The sequence below is a fragment of the Callithrix jacchus genome, chromosome 9, assembly GCF_049354715.1.
Source record: "Callithrix jacchus isolate 240 chromosome 9, calJac240_pri, whole genome shotgun sequence".
Taxonomy (NCBI): domain Eukaryota; kingdom Metazoa; phylum Chordata; class Mammalia; order Primates; family Cebidae; genus Callithrix; species Callithrix jacchus.
This window is the reverse complement of record NC_133510.1, coordinates 43,575,948-43,599,966: the sequence shown is the minus strand read 5'-3', so window position 1 is coordinate 43,599,966 and position 24,019 is coordinate 43,575,948. Positions and strand designations below refer to the sequence as shown.

The window sequence follows — 24,019 nt, the reverse complement described above, 5'->3', positions numbered from 1 at the left end:
CACCATCAAACACTCTAAAATTCATGTGTTACTTTCATGCCTTTTTCATGTGAGAGAGAAATATTTGGGATGGCATAAAAAATAAAATATATCCTCATATAGGTTTTGAAGTTCATAATTTGCCAACTGGTAATTACTATAAGATTCCACATTATGCATAGCATTTATGCACTTGATTTTGGGACCAGCACTCTGGCTCACTGCAGAAAAAATACTGAACCATATCAACACTGTCCTTGCCTTTATAAAACTTATCAGGATAAAATCAAAGGTGACGTGTTGGGTGAATGAATGAATTCACATAACCTTTGTGTTCTCATAGGCTTTTAACACAAAAAGAGTACATTTTGCTATGGCTGAGTCTAAATTACCGCAAAGCAACTGATCAATAAGAGCTTTTAAAAAAATAACTTACAATTTCAACTTCAGCATTTTCTTTAAACATTGTCCTCTCAATAATATCTATTCCTTCATTTATAGATTATACTATGATTAATTCAGGCAAGAAAGGAAAAATCAAAACATGAATATCGTGCCAATCATAAAAACACATGTAGGATAATAATAATATTGACCTAGTATCTGCACATAATCTGTTTTTTTTTATTGCATTTTAGGTTTTGGGGTACATGTGCAGAACATGCAAGACAGTTGCATAGGTACACACATGACAGTGTGTTTTGCTGCCTTCCTCCCCTTCACCTACATTTGGCATTTCTCCCCAGGCTGTCCCTCCACAGCTCCCCCCCCGATGTCCCTCCCCTCTTCCCCCCAATAGACCCCAGTGTTTGGTACTCCCTGCCCTGTGTCCATGTGTTCTCACTTTTCATCACCCGCCTATGAGTGAGAATATGCGGTATTTCATTTTCTGTTCTTGTGTCAGTTTGCTGAGAATGATGTTCTCCAGATTCATCCATGTCCCTACAAACGACACGAACTAATCATTTTTGATTGCTGCATAATATTCCATGGTGTATATGTGCCACATTTTCCCAATCCAGTCTATCATTGATGGACATTTGGGTTGGTTCCAGGTCTTTGCTATTGTAAACAGTGCTGCAATGAACATTCGTGTGCATGTGTCCTTATAGTAGAACGATTTATAGTTATTTGGATATATACACAGTAATGGGATTGCTGGGTCAATTGGAATTTCTATTTCTAAGGCCTTGAGGAATCGCCACACTGTCTTCCACAATGGTTGAACTAGTTTACACTCCCACCAACAGTGTAAAAGTGTTCCTATTTCTCCACATCCTCTCCAGCGTCTGTTGTCTCCAGATTTTTTAATGATCGCCATTCTAACTGGGGTGAGATGGTATCTCAGTGTGGTTTTGATTGGCATCTCTGTAATGACCAGTGATGATAAGCATTTTTTCATATGTTTGTTGCCCTCATGTATGTCTTCTTTTGTAAAGTGTCTGTTCATATCCTTTGCCCATTTTTGAATGGGCTTGTTTGTTTTTTTCCTGTAAATCTGTTTGAGTTCTTTGTAAATTCTGGATATCAGCCCTTTGTCAGATGGGTAAACTGCAAACATTTTGTCCCATTCTGTTGGTTGCCGATTCACTCTAGTGACTGTTTCTTTTGCCGTGCAGAAGCTGTGGAGTTTGATTAGGTCCCATTTGTCTATTTTGGCTTTTGTTGCCAGTGCTTTTGGTGTTTTGGTCATGAAGTCCTTGCCTACTCCTATGTCCTGAATGGTTTGGCCTAGATTTTCTGCTAGGGTTTTTATGGTGCCAGGTCTTATGTTTAAATCTTTAATCCATCTGGAGTTAATTTTAGTGTAAGGTGTCAGGAAGGGGTCCAGTTTCTGCTTTCTGCACATGGCTAGCCAGTTTTCCCAACACCATTTATTAAACAGGGAATCCTTTCCCCATTGCTTGTTTTTGTCAGGTTTATCAAAGATGGTATGGTTGTAGATATGTTGTGTTGCCTCCGATGCCTCTGTTCTGTTCCATTGGTCTATATCTCTGTTTTGGTACCAGTACCATGCTGTTTTGCTTACTGTAGCCTTGTAGTATAGTTTGAAATCCGGTAGTGTGATGCCCCCCACTGTGTTCTTTTTGCTTAGAATTGACTTGGCTATGTGGGCTCTCTTTTGGTTCCATATGAAGTTCATGGTGGTTTTTTCCAGTTCTGTGAAGAAAGTCGATGGTAGCTTGATGGGGATAGCATTGATTCTATAAATTACTTTGGGCAGGATAGCCATTTTCGGGATATTAATTCTTCCTAACCATGAACATGGAATGTTTCCCCATTTGTTTGTGTTGTCTCTGATTTCGTTGAGCAGTGGTTTGTAGTTTTCCTTGAAGAGGTCCCTTACATTCCTTGTGAGTCGTATTCCTAGGTATTTTATTCTTTTTGTAGCAGTTGTGAATGGCAGTTCGTTCTTGATTTGGCTCTCTTTAAGTCTGTTATTGGCATAGAGGAATGCTTGTGATTTCTGCACATTGATTTTATATCCTGAGACTTTGCTGAAGTTGCTTATCAGTTTCAGGATATTTTGGGCTGAGGCGATGGGGTCTTCTAGGTATACTATCATGTTGTCTGCAAATAGTGACAATTTGGCTTCCACCTTTCCTATTTGAATACCCTTTATTTCTTTTGCTTGCCTGATTGCTCTGGCTAGAACTTCCAGTACTATATTGAATAGGAGTGGTGAAAGAGGGCATCCTTGTCTAGTGCCAGATTTCAAAGGGAATGCTTCCAGTTTTTGCCCATTCAGTATGATATTGGCTGTTGGTTTCTCGTAAATAGCTTTTATTACTTTGAGATACGTTCCACCGATAACAAGTTTATTGAGAGTTTTTAGCATAAAGGACTGTTGAATTTTGTCGAATGCCTTCTCTGCGCTCAATTGAGATAATCATGTGGTTTTTGTTTTTGGTTCTGTTTATGTGGTGAATTACATTTATAGACTTGCGTATGTTGAACCAGTCTTGCATCCCTGGGATGAAACCTACTTGATCATGATGGATAAGTTTTTTGATGTGCTGTTGCAATCGGCTTGCCAATATTTTATTGAAGATTTTTGCATCTATGTTCATCATGGATATTGGCCTGAAGTTTTCTTTTCTTGTTGAGTCTCTGCCGGGTTTTGGTAACAGGATGTTGTTGGTCTTATAAAATGATTTGGGAAGGATTCCCTCTTTTTGGATTATTTGGAATAGTTTCAGAAGGAATGGTACCAGCTCTCCTTTGTGTGTCTGGTAGAATTTGGCTATGAACCCATCTGGACCTGGGCTTTTTTTGTGTGGTAGGCTCTTAATTGCTGCCTCGACTTCAGACCTTGTTATTGGTCTATTCATAGTTTCGGCTTCCTCCTGCTTTAGGCTTGGGAGGACACAGGTGTCCAGGAATTTATCCATTTCTTCCAGGTTTACTAGTTTATGTGCATAGAGTTGTTTGTAATATTCTCTGATGATGGTTTGAATTTCTGTGGAGTCTGTGGTGATTTCCCCTTTATCGTTTTTTATTGCATCTATTTGGTTGTTCTTTCTTTTCTTTTTTATCAGTCTGGCTAGTGGTCTGTCTATTTTGTTGATCTTTTTAAAAAACCAGCTCTTGGATTTATTGATTTTTTGAAGGGTTTTTCGTGTCTCTATTTCCTTCAGTTCTGCTCTGATCTTAGTTATTTCCTGTCTTCTGCTAGGTTTTGAGTTTTTTTGATCTTGCTCCTCTAGCTCTTTCAATTTTGATGATAGGCTGTCAATTTTGGATCTCTCCACTATTCTCATATGGGCACTTATTGCTATGTATTTTTCTCTAGAGACTGCTTTAAATGTGTCCCAGAGATTCTGGTATGTTGTGTCTTTGTTCTCATTGTTTTCGAAGAACTTCTTTATTTCTGCCTTCATTTCATTGTTTATCCAGCAACATTCAAGAGCCAGTTGTTCAGTTTCCATGAAGCTGTGTGGTTCTGGGTTTGTTTCTGAATTCTGAGTTCTAACTTGATTGCACTTTGGTCTGAGAGACTGTTTGTTATGATTTTCGTTGTTTTGCATTTGCTGAGGAGTGCTTTACTTCCAATTATGTGGTCAATTTTAGAGTAGGCGTGATGTGGTGCTGAGAAGAATGTATTTTCTGTGGATTTGGGGTGGAGAGTTCTGTAAATGTCTATCAGGTTTGCTTGTTCCAGGTCTGCATTCAAGCCCTGGATATCCTTGTTAGTTTTCTGTCTGGTTGATCTGTCTAATGTTGACAGTGGAGTGTTAAAGTCTCCCTCTATTATTGTGTGGGAGTCTAAGTCTCTTTGTAAGTCACTAAGAACTTGCCTTATATATCTGGGTGCTCCTGTATTGAGTCCATATATATTTAGGATCGTTAGCTCTTCTTGTTGTATCGATCCTTTTACCATTATGTAATGGCCTTCTTTGTCTCTTTTGATCTTTGTTGCTTTAAAGTCTATTTTATCAGAGATGAGAATTGCAACTTTTGCTTTTTTTTGCTCTCCATTTGCTTGGTAAAGCTTTCTCCATCCCTTTATTTTGAGCCTTTGTGTATCCTTGCATGTGAGATGGGTTTCCTGGACACAGCACACTGATGGGTTTTGTTTTTTTATCCAATTTGCCAGTCTGTGTCTTTTGATTGGTGCATTTAGTCCATTTACATTTAGGGTTAATATTGTTATGTGTGAATTTGATACTGCCATTTTGATGCTAGCTGGCTGTTTTGCCTGTTAGTTGATGAAAGTTCTTCATTTTGTTGATGCTCTTTAGCATTTAGTGTGTTTTTGGAATGGCTGGTACTGGTTGTTCCTTTCTATGTGTAGTGCCTCTTTCAGGAACTTTTGTAAAGCAGGCCTGGTGGTGACAAAATCTCTGAGTACTTGCTTGTTCGCAAAGGATTTTATTTTTCCTTCACTTATGAAGCTCAGTTTGGCTGGATATGTAATTCTGGGTTGAAAGTTCTTTTCTTTAAGGATGTTGAATATTGGCCCCAACTCTCTTCTTGCTTGTAGGGTTTCTGCCGAGAGATCTGCTGTGAGTCTGATGGGCTTCCCTTTGTGGGTGACCCGACCTTTCTCTCTGGCTGCCCTTAGTATTTTCTTCTTCATTTCTTTTTTTTTTTTTTTTTTGAGATGGAGTTTAGCTCTTGTTACCCAGGCTGGAATGCAATGGTGCGATCTCGGCTCACCGCAACCTCCGCCTCCTGGGTTCAGGCAATTCTCCTGCCTCAGCCTCCTGAGTAGCTGGGATTACAGGCATGCGCCACTGTGCCCAGCTAATTTTTTTGTATTTTTATTAGAGACGGGGTTTCACCATGTTGATCAGGATGGTCTCAATCTCTTGACCTCGTGATCCACCCGCTTTGGCCTCCCGAAGTGCTGGGATTACTGGCTTGAGCCACCGCTCCTGGCCTGTCCTTCATTTCAACCCTGCTGAATCTGACGAGTTTGTGCCTTGGGGTTGCTATTCTTGCGGAGTATCTTTGTGGTGGTCTCTGTATTTCCTGGATTTGAGTGTTGGCCTGCCTTGCTAGGTTGGGGAAATTTTCCTGGATAATATCCTGAAGAGTATTTTCCAGCTTGAATTTGTTCTCTTCGTCCCCTTCTGGTACACCTATCAAACGTAGGTTAGGTCTCTTCACATAGTCTTACATTTCTTGGAGACTTTGTTCATTCCTTTTTGCGTTTTTTTCTCTAATCTTGGTTTCTCGTTTTATTTCATTGAGTTGATCTTTGACTTCTGATATTCTTTCTTCTGTTTGGTCAATTCCGCTGTTGAAATTTGTGCATGCTTCGCGAAGTTCTCATGTTGTATTTTTTAGCTCCTTCAATTCATTCATATTCCTCTCTAAGTTATCCATTCTTGTTATCATTTCCTCGAATCTTTTTTCAAATCTTTTTTCAAGGTTCTTAGTTTCTTTGCATTGATTTAGAACATGTTCTTTTAGCTCACAAACGTTTCTTATTACCCACCTTCTGAAGTCTGATTCCATCATTTCGTCACAGTCATTCTCCATCCAGCTTTGTTCCCTTGCTGGTGAGGAGTTTTGGTCCTTTGTAGGAGGCGAGGTGTTCTGGTTTTGGGTGTTTTCCTCCTTTTTGTGCTGGTTTCTTCCCATCTTTGTGGATTTATCCACCTGTCGTCTGAGTAGTTGCTGAGTTTTCGATTGGGTCTCTGAGGGGACACCCAGATTGTTGATGATGAGGTCTTTCTGTTACTTGGTTTCCTTCTACCAGTCTAGCCCCTCTGCTGTATGACTGCTGAGGTTCACTCCAGGACCTGCTTGTCTGGGGTACACCTGTAGCAGCCTCTGTGCATTCACTGAAAGCTGCGATCCTGAGTTGTTCTTACCGCACCATCTTGAATCCGGATTCACCGTTTTCTTATGTGCAATGTACTCGTGACATTTATATTATTTATTTTTTGTCTTTCCAACTGGAATATAAGCATCATGAATCTGCTTTTTGCCCTTATTTTTTAAAAAATTACTGTATCCTTGGTGCTTAGAACAATGCCTGGCTCAGTAGTTATGTTTGTAATGAATGAAGTTCCGTGAATGATAAAGTGGAATGCACATTTGAATGAATGGAAGTTGTTTTAAGTTTTTTCCTTGGGAAGGAACGGCTTGTCAATCTGTGTTTTTAGTTGCTATCTTATTATTTAACATTTTAATCTTGAGAATCCACAAAATGGCAAATATTTTACAGAACTAATGATTCCATTTTTATCCTAAAAGTAACAATATAAAAATAAATTAGCTGTAGATCTAGAGAGATAAGGGATTTTTGTTGTTGTTGTTGTTGTTGTTGCGAAGTTTATTTCTGTACATCGAACTTATTTATATGTATTCCTCACCTTGATCCCAATTTCCAAATTAAGTGTGTTTTCTTGATTATGCAGAGAATGACAGAATGAAAGAAGAAAGACAGCAAAAGGCAAAAACAAAGTAAGAAAAGGAGAGCAGGACTGGAGGTTTGGCACCATAATAGCATAGGTGTGAAATTGAATTATCACCACCTACCATGATAGACTTTATTTTAGAACCAAAAAGATACTTGGGCCAGCATTGGGAATCTAACAATAGAAGATGAAATGCTTATAATTTAATGATTTGCTGATAATATTAGATTTTTCCAATGTAATATTCCCGAAATTGGGATGTGTTTTATGATCTTAAAATGGGGATATGTATACATTTTAGCTTGGATTCATGCTCCCTTTCTCTCTCTCTTCTTTCTTTTTTAGGATCTTGGGCGGGGGTAGGAAAATAATACTTACTGTGCATAGAATTTCAGTTTTGCAAGATGAAAAGACTTATTTAGATGGATGATGGTGACGGTTGCAACACAGTGTAAATGTACTTAATACCACTGAACTATACACTTCAAAATGGTTAAAATGGTAAATTTTACATGTGTATTTTACCACAATAAAAAATTAAAATTGATGATATTCTAGCATTTAAGAAACACAGAATCCTAGCAAATTCTTCCTTCATATTGAGTACAGGGAAACTGCCCAAATGACAAATAAAAGAGATTGTGATGTTTAAAAAAAGGAAGCGGTGAATTATAAGGTAGGATTGTATCTAGGCAGTTTCGGATGCAGGCTATAGTGACAGCAGACCTGAATTTTAATGTTGGCCCTAACTCTTCTATGCTTGTATGACCTTGGGAAAATGCCTTAAGCTCTGTGTCTTGGTTTTCTTGCCTGTAAAATGGGGATGATGGTTACTGCCACTTAGGATTGCAAGGATTCTTACAATCGTATGAACTAGGATCCTTACAATCCTAAGTGGCAGTAACCATCATCCCCATTTTACAGGTGTATGCTGAGCACTTATCAATACAACCGATAAAAGGCTAGTCGGAAAGGTAATACTGAAGAGTAGAGCATAGACAGTAGAGGGAAAATGTTTAACAGGATCCCTTTGCAATGAGGGAAAGAGAGTTGGGTCCAATTACAAGGGGAGTTAGGTTACAAACCACCCATACATAGTTCACATCTTGTGACAAAAGACTACAAACATTTCTCAGAATGAAGAGGAGCTTCTGCAATACTTTAGAAACACTTAAGAAATTTCTAGAAAAAATATGTATCTGTTAATAATAACAGATACATTCTAAAGGTTCGGTTAATCTTTAATGATAGCCAACTTGAGAGGCTATGTACTTTATGATGGATATTAACCTTTTCATTAGTGCAACTGGGCATTTGCAGTTCTAATTATTATTTTGCTGGAGCCAGGGAAATCCCCTGGTTTCTTGTAGGATAAAGGTTATTTCTTCACTGTTAATTGTTCCTGCCTGTTTGTTTCATATGATCAGAAGCTGAATATGATAAACTACCAACACTTGTAGCCTGTTACAGTGAAGGGACATTAAATCTATAAGAATGAATTTACTAGTGTAGCTGTAGGCTTCTAGAAATGAACAAATTTCTTTTAAAACTCAGAACTGTGTCCCTTGTGGTTAGAAAACCTGTAGACTATGACATACTTGTTTAATCAAATTAAGGCTGAATTTTCTGTTTTGATTCTGAAATACTATAATGTGTTAACACAGATATTAATAATGGAGAACTACTTGCTTTTTGAAGCTCCAGATTTAAGAAGGCAAATGGAAAAGTATGTCTAATTGCTTGAGTCAAGCAAGTAGTTGTTTACTTTGGGTCTAACTTTATAAGTTGCCCTAGAACATTCTTATATTTTATTAAACTGAGGATCATGACCTTGATCCATGTCAGCCGGGGATCAGGTAGTGAAATCCCAAAGGTGTCTGACCATTTGGCAGTTTTAATTATGAGGCCATCTGAAAATCAGCAGAAATTTAAAAAATACAAGTTTCAACAAAGTAAGTGAAATACCGATGGTGAATACTAATGGTAATGACTCCAAAATGGTCATCGTCACCCATGAGAAAGGTAGAATGTAAACAGGGAACATGAGGTGTTCTAGATTGGCTTCTGACCTGTTAAATCATCATAATACATTCCCTCTTATTTTTACATTAAAAGTTAGATAATATTAATCCCAAATTTATATTTTTTAAAGTTGCTGTAAAAATCAAAATACTCATAACTTAGAAGAGTTCAGGCATGGGACGCACTCTCTGCAGGGCTGCTGGCTGTTCTCCGTGAGTCCCTGACTCCTGGCCCCACGATGCAGTCCCCGTCCTACCACCCTCTGATCCCTGCTGCTTTCTGACCAGCTTTGCTTTTCATGTGGGCCTCCAGGAAATGTTTTCTCAGGCCTTGGCAAACAAAGTATATCTTAAGATTGTATCCCATATGTGATCACAATTATCTGAGTTATGCAGTACCTCACTGAGATGTCCTAGCTAAAATTAAGGCAGTTTTCCCCCTTTGAATAGCTTCAAGTAAACTCCAATGGAATGTGTCCACAAACACAGAAAAATGAATTGACCAAATCAGCATTATTCCTAGTTTCCAGAGGTAAAAGATGTACTTTGCACAGAGTCCTAAACTACTGGTATTTGTTAGGATTGAATGGAAAGAGGTTTCCCTGTTCCTTTTGGAGAGTTAAAAAGGTAAAAGTGACGAGAATGATAGAGACTTTTTTTCTTGATCTCATGTTATCCTTCCCAAAGTAGAAAAGCGATTATTTCGCTAGATCTCTGTATCCTGTCACATATTGCTGGCTTTCACCAAATGTTGAATAAGTGAGTGAATGATGATATTGAATGAATGAATGAATATGCTGCTGTACTGCGATAGAAGCTGCAGCGTCACTTCTAGGGAGACTTGGACCTTCTTTTCTCTGTCCTCCCCAAATTCAGGGGGCTTAGGCGTAAACCTATGACTAGGGTAATATTATAGTCTAAACACGTCCCTGCCAGCCCCTCCGCCACACTGCGAAGCTCATGCCCTCATTCCATTATACCCAGTGAGAGGACAGGGGAGCAGAGTACTGCCACTGCCTGGTTGCTTGGTTTCCAGCATCACTGATGTCTTGTTCTTTGACTCTTTGGACAGTAGCGGTATAAGATGCCTGATTATGGCATTGAACTCAAATGCAATATGATTATGCTCTTCATGGCTGAAGGATTCAAGTCTTATCTCAATCGTTCCTCATAGTTCAGAGTCTAGTGGAGAGCAGGCATGCAGTAAATGTTTGCATGTGTGGCAAAGGTATAATTCTGAGTACAAAACGCTGTCATAGTAATTATTTTTTTTGGTAACTAGAGATAACATTTACATAAAGGAGATTTCATGAACTGAGCCTTACTTTTTCATTCTTGGTACTGAATGTTTAAAAACAGAATTTTGAAATCAAGACCATGTGACAGTTTTAACAATTAGTTTTAAAAATAAATATAATGAAATTGTACTGGAATGTGGTGTGTGCGTCTATTTGTGTATATGTAGTATTAGTGATCCAGCTATGTTTTTTAACATTTATTGTCCTTAAAAAGGGGGCTGTTTTCCCTATTTTAATTTAGGTACTAAACATTCTGATTTGGGAATATTACACTCAAAATTAGTTTCTGTTTTATAAAGTAAATAAGCATAGTTGTGGCAAATCGCCACTTGTATATTGATTTTGGATTTAGACAGGACAGCAGAGCTCAGGAAAGAACAAAGCGAAACAAAGGGGAAATAGGGAAAACAACTCTAGACCAATGCAAAGCAATAGAACCCAGAAAATAAAGGAAAACACAACATGACGTTATAAGTAAAAATAGCAGGTGAGACTCCTGCCTTCCATGAATAATAACGATTGAAATGGAATGATGAATACGTGGGGTTTCATCATGCTCATTTCTCTAATTTAAATCTATTTGAAATTTTCTGTAATAAACATTTTTTAAACAGACAGAAAGGAAAGATGTTAACATTTATTACATCTTTATGCTTGATTGTAATACTTGATAATTAAAAGTAAATCTATATAAAAAGAAGGCTTTCCACTTAGATGGTGAAAGGAAAAGTAGATGGTGTACTAATGTTATGTGTAGCACCTGCTATGTAGAGTCAGGGAATTTGTTTTCCATGTGATCCTGGCTAACTCTAAGATTCTGTAATTCTATGAGGGATAAAGCTTTTTAGATGTGTTTATCTCCATCATGCCAGAAAAACCTGGCAGAAGCCATAAGTTCTTTAATTAAATCAAACTGTCAAGGTTACAGTTGAGCTGGATATCCCACCCTGACTCTCCACACACACTATTGGTTGGATACTGTACTGTTGAAATCCCCAAGTTGATTCCAATTTCCACTTAGCTGGATTGAATGTGGCCAATAAGGGGTTGCACCATGAGCTAAAGTAGAAAGGTAGTTATTTAGGCTGCTCTTCTGTGCTTTGAAAATCAGATAGACTCAACAAGAGTTTATGCTTAAATACATTGTAAATTATGTGCTCAGGATTTTGTAGGCACCGTGGAAGAATCAAAAGAAGTAAGACAGTTTTACACTGAGAAACTCAAGCTGAGTGACAACTCGCATAACATTATTAGTCATCTATCTGAGGCAGAATATGATGGAACACTAAATAGCAAGGTTTAAGACAACATCCAGAAGGTCAGCCAGTAGAAGGGGAAAGGAGAATGGCACAATGTAAGGAGGAGGTGGTAGAAACAGGTTATAGAAAGATGGATTGACCCGAGAGAGAGGAGCGGGAGATGAGTGGAGTGGTGGGTACAAAACCCTGGGGTAGTTGTTGTAAATGAGAATGGAAAAAAACTCATTAAAAGGAAGAAATGGAAAATAAGTAGAAGCAGTGATTACAGGTCCCAGCAAAACAAGAAATCAAGGTTCCAAAGTAGAGCTGGAATGATGAGCTTTCAGGAAGGAGTTAAGAATCAGTTCTTTCAAGCCTGCAAGAAGAAAGAAAGAAAGAAAAGAGTTAAGAGGTAATATATATTATAATATTATGCACTGAGGGAGAAAGTGTCTAAGGGAGTTCACACAAGATGACCTTAACTATTGTCCATTACAAAGGCTCTGAGATCACCTAAACATAGCGGGAAGAGAGAGTACAGGCCTCAGGAGAAAGGAGCCAGTCTAGATAGAGGTCAGCCATGAAGTGCATGACAGATTATAGAAGATACATAAATAAAGACCCACTGAGAAGCAAGAAGGCCATATCAAAACCAAACATGCAACCCTCTTTATTCAACTAGTGTTTATTGAACACCTATTGTCATTCTTCTATTCAACAGGCATTTTAGTTATCACCCACCGTATGTCACATATCAAGGCAAATCCATTTGCAAAGGATGCAGAGTCCATTAGAAGAGAGAGTCAGATCTAACCTTAGTGCATTCAGAGAAATGCCTGCTGTAATGAAGGCTCATCTAGATGCTGTCGCTGGCATATGGTAAACAGTGAATTCAAGGAAGACTTCACAGAGCAAGCCCTCACAGAGGTGGACCTTAAGGAATGGGAAGAGAAGAAGAAAGAGTGGGAAAAGATGGTCCATGCAGAAGGAATAAAAGTAATGTGTGAGAGAGCACGCCATGTATGGGGAGGTTTTGAGTGTCGTGGCCTACGTCCTAGAACATGGGAGCTGTAGGAAGAATAGAGACAGTAGGGTATTTACCTAATGGATCTTACTGCCAACATTCTTAATGCAAAGGAAACAAAATTGGCAGAAATATAAACACATGTGGATGGAATAGTCTTTACCTGCTTAACACAAGGATGTAACATTGGTTGCTCTTAAATTTTGCTTTTGATTTTTTGTTTTTTTTTTTTGAGACGAAGTCTTGCTCTGATCTCGGCTCACTGCAACCTCCACCTCCTGGGTTCAAGCAATTCTCCTGCCTCAGCATCCTGAGTAACTGGGAATACAGTTGCATACCACCACACCCAGCTAATTTTTGTATTTTTAGTAGAGACGGGGTTTCTCCATGTTCGCTGGGCTGGTCTCGAACTCCAGACCTCAGGTGATATGCCAGCTTTGGCCTCCCAGAGTGCTGGGATTACAGGCGCAAGCCACTGCACCTGGCCTCCAATAGTAACTTTTAATATATTAAACTACCCTAGAGCGTTATGAGTGCTTATAAATATCAATGCAGTATTGAGAAACATGAATATGCTCATTTTGAGCCAATTTCAGTATCTATTTGGAGCTAATTTTGGAGAACTGGTTTTTGGAACACCTCACTTATATATTGTATAGAGTAGCTTGGGAGGAAACACTGCTCTCATCTTGCTATAATTTCCTCCAACTAGGGGTCCAAAGTGGCTCCCGCCGGAGGTCATGGCGCTCGCGAAGGCGAGGTCATCAGTTCAAGGCTAACCTGAGCAACCTCATAAGCTCAAACTGATTGGCAAAAAAAAAAAGAAAAAAAAAATTTCCTCCAACTAGAAGAAAGATCAGTTTTGTTTTGTTTTGTTTTTCCTAAGACAGGGTCTCACTTTGTTGGCCAGGCTGGAGTGCAGTGGTGCAAACATGGCTCACTGTAGCCTCCACCTCCCGGGCTCAAGTGATTCTTCTTCCTCAGTCTCCAGAGTGACTAGGACCACAGGTGGACACCACCATGCTTGGCTATGTCTTTTTTTTCTTTCTTTTTTAAGAGACAGGGTCTCACCATGTTGCCTATGCTTGTCTCAAACTTCTGGGCTCAAGCAATCCTCAGCCTCCCAAAGTGCTGGAATTACAGGTGTGCACCACCACACTTGGCCAGTTTTGCTTTTTGTCCTCTCTAAACAGCAGGGGGTTTTCTTCCTACTTACTGAAATTTATCTGTTTCTAAAATGTTATTACTTGTATGAGATTTTAAAAACAGATGCCTGTTAATGTCCATAATCAAAATGAGGAATTTAAAGCTGAATAGGGCCTGTCTTGGCACTTTCTTAAGATTGAGAACATGCATTATGCACCCTGGCTCTTTTCCAAAAAAACTACCCTCGAGAAGTATGTACATTTCATTTTCATGTTAGTCCCCAGGGGGGGAAGTTGTCCAGGCCACTCCATCACACTCTTAACAATACTTGTGATTTAATGCTGGGCACTTCAGTCAACAGCATAGACAGAATTATGCTGTGGTAATTGTGGAAGTATGTGGTGAAGCAGCTGATTTAAAAATTTTAATTCACTCTAAATATGCGTTACACCCTTACAAAATTAGCCTCTGATTCTCTGTGGCATTTTGGAAAATGTATCTAGTATAGTAAAGTTTTTAGAAAAAACATTCTGAAATTTTCCTTTTCACTCAAGCTCTGTTGTTTTTCTTTCCCAACATATGACTTGTTATTCCAAGAATTGATACTGGAATCTGCATTTATTGTAAAGATAGAACAATGGTATCAGTTAATTCTGGAAAAGCAGTAGATGTCACATCAGATGTGCTCTAGGCAGTAAAGTTATACAGTTTGTGTTTTTTCTGGTTCTAAATCTGAAGGTATTATTTTCTTTTTCAGCTGAACCCTGCGTGGCCCCATCTAACACTTTTAGATTTCAAGTGGCTTTTATTTCTATTGTATTTGAATGAAGAATCAGGAAGTTCTATTGGGATTAGTTATCTTATGGTTATGTTGAGATTACAAGAGACACTACATACTACATACATTTCAAAATGATGTTTTTAGGTTTTCTGTACTTTGTGAGCCTCTTCATGTGTCTCTTTCATGACTTGCATATGAGACAGCTGAGGAAAAAACAATCTGTATGTCGTTGCTCAATCTATACTTCCTGTGGCATTTATACCGTGCATAAATATACCCAAATATGATTTTTTTAAAAAAGGGTGGGGTCAGGAGGGAGGGGAAGAAATAGTAAGAATCAGTATATGCAGAGCACTGAGTCAGATGCTGGGAGGTTACAAAACGATTTATAGGCTCTGCAGTGGAATAGAAGGTAACATTATACAAACAAGTAAACTCACAAGGAGTTAGTAAGATCAGGACACAGAGTGTTAAAATGCAGATAAGTAAGGCTAGGCAGCGCTACCAGGGGAAGTCATTGTGGCCTGAGTGTTTAAGCTTTTGGAAGAAGAGATACAGACTTTGACAGCCAGGGGTGCCCCCTACTCACTCACAAAGCTTTGCCTGCCCCTGGGCGTGTGTCTGCTCTCAGTGAAGAATACCAGTTTCCCCTGTTCCTTGTGGGTCATTATTTTCTGCTTAATAAGAAATTGTTTAGTTTGGCAAAATCAAGCCTATATGCTTAACATGGCTGTCTTACCTCTTTTGTGGTAAATGAACCAAATTGCATTCTTATTTTCTGTTTGACAGTGACAGCTGTCCCAGATTGAATTCAGGCCCCATGGACTAAGACCACTTGTGATGTTCATTTATCCACAATATATCATTCTTAGAGAAGATCAGCCTAACCCGTATTATTTCCTTTTTCAGACAAATGGACACCTACCTGGGAACGGAGATGTGTATCAAGAAAGGCTGGCACGTTTAGAAAATGATAAAGAATCCCTCGTTCTTCAGGCAAGTGATTTTTAAATATTGTTCTTTCTTTGCAGCATACTTACAAAGACTGTTTTAAATTGGGTTAGCAAATTCAGAATGCTTGCAGCAACCAGACTGCTAAAGAAAGAAGCATGGTAAGCCATTCTGTACACAATAGGGAGTGGTGAGGACTGGGACAGAATGATGGTGTGTACACCCAGTTTCAAAGGAGCTACCATTAATCAACCTCAGCTCTTCCAGGGCCAGCCTGAATACAGGCACAGTGTCATCTGATCTGTTTTTTGTTTTTGTTTTTTTTTTTCCTGTAGACAGTCTTGTTACATTGCCCAGGCTAGTCTTTAACTCCCAGGTTTCAGCAGCCCTCCTATCTGAGCCTCCCATGTAGCTGGGATTACAGGTGTACAGCACCATGTTGGCTGGATCTGATTTTTAAATATATCTTAATATATAGCAGAAATTCAGATATATGAATATAGTATAAAATCTGAATATATATGTTTATATTTCTGAATCTGAAATCTGAATATATGTAATTTTTCGATTTTAAAAGTGATATCATGGCTGAGACAAAACACAACAGTACGTAGACTCCTCCTTGTGGGCTAAATTTGAGTTTCCTTCTTCATAATGTTTTAAACGTCTGATAAACATTTTTCTTTGATATACTGAGCAAAATGAATTGAAGTATATTTACAGGGTGATGATTATGGAGGAAAAACTCAAAGATCTGCTATAAGCACTAGAGTCAAAGGACTAACCCAACAGCTCCTCATGGACCTTGGAGTCTATTGAGTTGCCCCCAGCTTTGATCACTGACATCTGTGATCAGTGTCATCTTGAAAGAGCTCATGGAACTTGAATTCCCTGGGTCTCTCTTTCTTTCCTTCCTTCCTTCCTTCCTTCCTTCCTTCCTTTCTTTCTTCTTTCTCTTTTCTTTCTTTCGTCTCGTTCTGTCGCCCAGATGGGAGTGCAGTGGTACAATCATGGCTCACTGCAACCTCCACCTCCCAGGTTCAAGTGATTCTCCTGCCTCAGCCTCCCAAGTAACTGGGATTATAGGTGCACACCCCCACACCCAGCTAATTTTATGTTGTTAGTTCTCTAACATGGTTTTGCCATGTTGGCCAGGCTGGTGTTGAACTTCTGACTTCAAGTGATCCGCCTGCCTCAGCCTCCCAATGTGTTGGGATTACAGGCATAAGCTACCATGCCGGACACCCCCTGGGTTCTTTTTCTCATTCTTCTTGAAGTATCAAATTTTAATAGTTCTTAATGATTTCTATTTCACACGTTAACTTCGTTTCCTCTCTTCTAATACTATCTGCACCCTGGCCCCCAGAAAGATGATTTCTGTGCACATTCTCTTTCATAAATGGTTGAAGTAGCTGTAACCAAAAAGTATTGTACATTCCTAATCTACACTAATGTTCTCCAAATTATGTAGGACTCCTTAAATTAAATAGCAACATATAAATAGAAATGCAAAGGACTACTGTCTTCTTGGTATTTCTCAGATTTTGTTTTCTTTACAATCGTATGAGTGGTAGGATCATTTCCTTTTTTTTTTTGTTCCACTTAGAGAAATAACATATGCAGTGGGACTCAAATTCTTTCTCACTCATTGTACTATTTTGCTCTAAATACAGGTAAGTGTGTTAACAGACCAGGTGGAAGCTCAGGGGGAGAAGATTCGAGATTTGGAGGTTTGTCTTGAAGAGCACAGAGAGAAGTTGAATGCCACAGAAGAGATGTTGCAGCAGGTATGTGCAGAGGCCAGAACCAGGATGAGATTTCCCTCCTGAACTATTTGAGATGCTGCATTTCTATGTTGTGTTTGCTCTGATGCAGCAGTAAGTTTCCTGATTCTTTTAGACCAGCACATTTTAAACAAATATCGAGAGTAGCAGAGTTTCAAAATATATACATACAATATAAAGTGTTTATGTAATTAGAATCCGGAATAAAATGTCAATAGGATTGTGGCTTATTTTAATTTTCATTTTTTTGCATTCAGATTGTTTCCTCTCACCCATAAGCATATGTTTTATAATTAAGAAAAAAGATAATAGTAATAGTAAAAAAATCTAAGAATCCAACTTAAAAATGGGCTAAAGATTTGAATAGACGTTTCTCAAAAGAAGACATACAAATGGCAAACAGACATATGACAAGATGCTCAACGTCACTGATTATCAGAGAAATGCAAATCAAAACTACAATGAGATACTATCTCATCCGGCTAAAATGGCTTTTATCCAACAGACAGGCAATAACAAATGATGGCAAGGATGTGGAGAAAAGGGAATCCTTGTACACTGTTCATGGGAATGTAAATTCATACAACCACTATGGACAACAGTTTGTAGCTTCCTCAGAAAACTAAAAATAGAGCTACCATATGGTCCGGCAATGCCACTGCTGGATATATGCCCAAAAGAAAGGAATTAAGTATATTGAAGAAATATCTGTGCTATTGTGTTTGTTGCAGCCCTGTTCACAGTCACCAAGATTTGGAAGCAACCTAAATGTCCATCAACAAATGACCGGATATTGAAAGTGTGGTACTTATACATAATGGAGTACTATTCAGCCATAAAAAAGCATGAGATTCAGTCATTTGCAGCAACATAAATGGAACTGGAGGTCATTAGGTGTGAAATAAGCCAAGCACAGAAAGACAAACATCTCATGTTCTCACTTATTTGTGTGATCTAAAAATAAAACAATTGAACCCATAGAGCTAGAGGGTAGAGGGATGGTTACCAGAGGCTGGGTAGGGTAGTGGGGGATGAAGGGAGAGGTGGAGGATGGTGAAGGGGTATAAAATAATAGTTTGAATGAATAAGGCCTACTGTTTAGTAGCACGTCAGGGTGACTACAGTCAGTAATGATTTAATGGTGCATTTGAAATAAGAGTATAACTGGATCATTTATAACACAAAGGATAATTGCTTGAGAAGATGGAGACCCCATCTTCCATGATTATTGCATGTTGCATGCCTGTATCAAAACATCTCATGTACCTCATAAATGTATATATCTACTGTGTACCCACAAAATTAGAAAAGAAAAAATTTGAGTACCATCTATAACATATAGGAGAGGCTCCGTAAGGCCGAGGATGGAGTATGCACTGGAGCTAAACCTCGTAGGTTTCCATTACTGCTGTGCCTTTATTTTCTTTTCCCCCCATATGACATTAGGCAAGTTCCTAACCTCTGTGTTACTGTTTCCTCATACTTTGATTAAGGATAATAGGAATTTCTACCTGATAAGATTTTTGTGAGGATTGAAACAGTATATGTCACAATGGGTGCCTGGCATATAGCAAACAGTATCATCATCATCAATGTCATTGTCAGACTGAAGAATATATATGGTTTATGCATGTGTATCTACATAACTTATGTTTTCCTCAGGAAACTGACATGTACTTATTTCTGATCAAAGGAAGGTAACTAAAGTGAATAATTTTTTATTTTATTTTATTTTATTTTTGAGACAGTCGCACTCTGTTGCCCAGGCTGAAGTACAGTGGCGCGATCTCGGCTCACTGTAACCTCTGCCTCCTGGGTTCAAGTAATTCTCCTGCCTCAGGCTCTCAATTAGCTGGGATTACAGGTGCCTGCCATTACCCCTGGCTAATTTTTCTATTTTTAGTAGAGACAGGGTTTCATCATACTGCCCAGGCTGGCCTCAAATTCCTGACTTCAAGTGATCTGTCCGCCTCGTCCTCCCAAAGTGCTGGGATTACAGATGTGAGCCACCACACCCAGCCTCAAGTGAATAATTTTTTTAAACTGTGTATATTTAGTAATTATACTTTAGTACATCCTCTACTTGATAGGTGCTGCTTTGCAATCATAAATGAGGTAAATTCACATGTGGCTTTCATAATAAAAGAATTTTTGAATGTATCTTTTAAATTCCAATAGGAGCTTCTGAGTAGGACATCCTTAGAAACTCAGAAGTTGGATCTGATGGCTGAAATATCTAACTTGAAGTTGAAACTGACGGCTGTAGAGAAGGACAGATTGGATTATGAAGATAAGTTCAGAGACACAGAGGTAAGTGATACAATCTCTCTCTCTCGCTGGGTTACTCTGTCTGTCTCTCTCACACACATACATTCCTAGGGAAAAGCTGAAATTCCCTGGAGATGTACAAGGAAGGCAGTTAATTGCTATGTGTCCTCATCCTGCTTCATTTTAAGAATAATCTTGGATTATTCTTATCACTAAATGCTAATGGCTATTTCTATTTCTAGACTTTTGATATACAATATTAATCCTTTTATCAACCTTTAAGAATACTTTTGACTTTAGGATATTTGGAGCATCTGTCCACCCATACTGGTTTTCTTAATTTTGTAAATAATGGGCTTAAATGCATGGTTTTACTAGTAGTTATTATTTAGGCACACTGATTATTTACTATGTAATTGGATTTTAAAGAATCTGTATAGAAAACATGCTAACATTCTGTAATCGCAAAACCACAGAGCTTTTTCAATGTCTTTTAATTTGACTTTTTATTTTTGGTCTAATCCACATGTAAATTATTCTAATAAGACTTGCTGTATTTCTACGAAACTCAGGGTCCATTCTATAACTTGAAGTATCCAGTTTAGTGGCTTAAACAAGCTTTACTGTTGTTCTATTTTATTAATTGAGGCCTTCTAGTTTGTTTGCTGTGTGACATTTGGCAAGTTCTTAACCTCTGTTGTTTTGTTGGTGGAGGGAGAGAGCATATCCATTTGAAATATATTCATTTGAAATGAAGTATAAAACGTTGCAGAAATTCCTTCTCTCTGCAGGCCATCTCCCCTCCTTTTTTCTTTGTATTTTGTTTCCTTGTTAGGAGTATGGGAAGCTGTCACGCTGGATTAGAAAATGGAGAGAGGAGAGAAAATACTTTACTTATTTTTCTCTTCTGTTTTTATTTCAAACATGTATTTCATGCTGACTATATGCCAGCATGGTACCAGGCATCACATACATTATCCACTATAGGAAAGTCCTTTATAGATCTGAAAATAGGAAGATTTACTCCATTGCTGTTTTCAAAATTAAATTTTCTGTCAAAGATTCAATTGTAGTGGAACATCTTGGTATATGTCTCGTTTCCGCAGTAGCAAAATTCATTTGGTTCATGTTTTAATTTTTTTTATATGGGATCTTACTATGTTGCCCAGGCTAGTCTGGAACTTCTGGCCTCAAGCAGTCCTCTCATTTTGGCCTCCCAAAGCACTGGGATTATAGGCATAAATCACCATGGCCAGACGTGTTTTAATCTTAAAACTCTTTGTCAGTCACCTATATGAGCATGTTTCTCATTTGATCGAAGTTGGGGATCTTAACAGAAGACTTAGAAAGTTACCCAATTAAAAATTCTTGCTTTTGTGCTTTCTCTAAAAATCTGTTGATGTTTTCCTCTTTCCCCTTTTTTTGTCAGGTCATAACCCCGTAGTCGCTATGTAAGGTGTTAGTAAAACTCTGTCAACAGATGGGCACATGGCAGTGGTGCTGGCTCTGCTGCAGGGAAGAATTTACAGTAGATGTGGATAGAGGTAGTCTTCTACATTGTGTCCGCAAAGTCAAGGGGAAATCTTCATCTGCTGTTAACTTAATATGGGTATGAGATGCTAACCAAGTGTTGGGACTAAACTGCAGTAGACATGTTATTTATTTATTTTTGTAAGACTCCAGGGTAATATTTACATCCCCTGAGTCTGGCTGCTTTTTTAAATCAAACTTTTTTTTCTCCACTTTCTCGTTATTTCACTCATGCTCTCTCCAATCACATGTAAAGTCATCTTGTCATCAAACTTCTAGTATACTCAATTCCTGGTAATCTTCTAATAAAAATTCAGTGTTATTGCTAAAACGTATGTGCATATTGGAGATTAGAAACTATATGGTAAACTTAGTGATGTTACATATGAAAATAATTAAAATAATCTTTATTATTAAACTAATTGAATATTCTCATGTTCCTGTTATCATTCCCTTAATAAAAAATATTTTCCTAGCTGTTTCATGAATCCATACTATTTAACTTTCTCTTAGAATTTTATATTATTTAAATATTAATTTCCGAGAAAATGGTGTCATGGGGAAGAAGTAGAGACATTTCCAAAGGACTGAGGGTAAAAGTTCTTAAACTTTGGAAGATTCAGGACTTGCTTGTCCCTGGAATTGCTGAGAGATGGTTGGCATCTTTCAACAGTGCCCCCTTCTGGTAAGAGCATAGATATTAGAGACAGTTCCTGCGAGGATCCTGAAGAGTTCTCTGAAAGGGAAAAGGGAAAAGGAACAGGGATTTTCTTTTTCAAAAGGACTGAACTTCTGATAAGAAATTGATTGAAATAATTTGTATTTCATTTTATAAAGTTTTACATAGGGAGCTATTTCCAGATTTTCTAGCTTGTGTTATCAGGGGAAGATATGATTTATTTCAGGTTGGAAATGTAGACCATATGTAAAAGTACTGCCATGAAATATAGTTGAATAGTTTTTGTTAAAACAGATAAATTATCACCGTTTATAATTCCATTTTTTCCCCATGGTTTCTTCTTTGCACATTGCCAGTTTCTCAAGGAAGCCATAACATATAACAATAGCAGAAAGGAATTCACTGCTATTTCTTAACAATGAAAAAGTTGGAAAATATATATTTTAAAAGATCATATTGATAAAGATGACTAAGGACTCATATTATTCAAGGATGATTAGTTTCAAAAACTAGGAAAAGCTGATTTTTCTCTTTGAACTTGAATTCTGACCTGTTAGATGAGGAATCACAAATATGTTATTGAATAATGTCAAACAGTTCTTGACCTAATTCATAAGAAGAAAATAGGTATCATCTAAGAAATATTGTATGATTATTAAGTGTTTATTAAGGAGAAATTGTGTAACTATGATAGGTAATATTTTGCCCATTTTATTAGAAACCACAATTGAAAGTCTGTGGGTTTACTGGGAAGTGTATTTCACTGTAGCATTCCTTCTCTTAGCCTTGATGAACTTGAATCATTACACTTGGAAGCTTAAAACAATCCCTATTCACAAAGTTGTATTTCTTATAACATTGTTCTACTTGTAATATTTGGCATTCTTGGATAATTTTGTCCTGTAATATATGAATTTGTGACCCAGAAATACATGCATGTCTTTTTAAAAAGAGAGAAGCTGGCTGGGCACCATGGCTCACGCCTGTAATCCCAACACTTTGGGAATCTGAGGAGGGCAGATCACTTGAGGTCAGGAGTTTGAGACTAGCCTGGTCAACATGGTGAAACCCCTATCTCTACTAAAATACAGAAATTAGCTGGGCATGTTGACAGGTGCCTGTAATCCCAGCTACTCAGGAGGCCGAGGCAGGAGAATTGCTTGAGGCCTGGAGGTGGAGGTTGCAGTGAGCTGAGATTGTAGCACTGCACTCCAGCCTGGGAGACACAACGAGACTCTGTTTTTTTTTAAAAAAAAAAAAAAAAAGGAAGAAGAGAAGGAAAAATATAGTAACCATTGTAGGGATCTTTGTGGCTTGTAAAATATAAGTCATTTCCCATGCAGGGTATTTGAGTGTCTCTTTTGGAGGAGTTAATATTGTGTAACACTAATTTTCTTCCTACTCTCCGGGCCCTGGACAAAAATACACCACTACTTCTCAGAATATTTGGACAAGTTTTATGAGCAAATTGGGTCTTTAAAAAGTGGTACTAAAGTAAAATAAAAAGTGGCTGTAGAAGAGGTACAAAATCATGTTGTGTCATGTAAACACTGGGATTGGTTTCTCTTTCATTTTCTAATTATAAAATTAGGTAAATGGCAGGGCCCTCATCATGCACTTTCAAGTTGAGAATTGTCATCAAACTTATAATAAACTCGATCCCTGATAATCTCCTAATAAAAATTCAACACTATTGCTAAACTGTATGCACATACCCAGAAATTAGAAAACTGTCGATAAACTTTGTGATGTAATATATGAAAATAATTGAAATAGTTCTCAAAATTAAAATGAGTTTGAATAGTCTCATGTTCCTGTTATTCACTTAATAAAAATAAAACATTTTCCAGGCCATTTCATGAATCTTAAGGATTCATGGGCTCAAAGGATTTAATTTTCAATCCATTCTCCCATATTGGGTTGATGAGCAATCCATATTTTTGTGGGCAAAGGAAGAAATTACAAATTTTTTTAATAGCCATATATCACTAAGAAGTTTCGAAAGGTAAATGCCTTTACTAAAGAATATGATATATTTAAACTATGAAATAGCATTCTATGAAATAGAATTAAATAGCACTCTATGAAATAGCAGAGAGTCATTTTTAGGATAGAAATATCTGACAAATAATAGATATTAAGCTACCTTTCTTAATCAGAATTGCAGTCACCTTTTATTTTCATAAGCCCATCACCTTAGGGCAGAGGCCTTGGGGATTTATTTTTTTTTCTTTCTTTCTTTTTTTTTTGCTCCTTCACTCCCTCTTCTTCTTCTTTTTTTTTTTTTTTTTACGGGAGAATCACAAGGAATCAGGTGTTCAGAGGAATGTATTGAGTAGAGGTGAGGAACTAGGATGTTGAAAAGTAAAAAAAGGAGAGAAGGAGAGGAAGAAAGAGGAAGAAAAAGAGGGAGAGAGAACAGGAATATTGCTTCATTCTAAAAATGGG

At 37.8% G+C, this 24,019-nt stretch overlaps 1 protein-coding gene across 50 annotated transcripts in view; it reads left to right on the top strand.

Moving 5' to 3' along the window:
* PPFIBP1 (PPFIB scaffold protein 1) overlaps positions 1–24,019 on the top strand; it is a 184,655-nt gene that overhangs the window by 120,951 nt on the left and 39,685 nt on the right. For all 50 annotated transcript variants that reach the window (XR_013522732.1, XR_013522730.1, XR_013522728.1 and 47 more), the window contains 3 exons: positions 15,269–15,355; positions 16,984–17,097; positions 19,273–19,404. Coding sequence is in view for 43 of the 50 variants with exons in the window: in XM_078339054.1 (XP_078195180.1) it covers positions 15,269–15,355; positions 16,984–17,097; positions 19,273–19,404 (333 nt within the window). In the remaining 7 variants the exon portion in view is untranslated. The remainder of the gene's footprint in view (positions 1–15,268; positions 15,356–16,983; positions 17,098–19,272; positions 19,405–24,019) is intronic.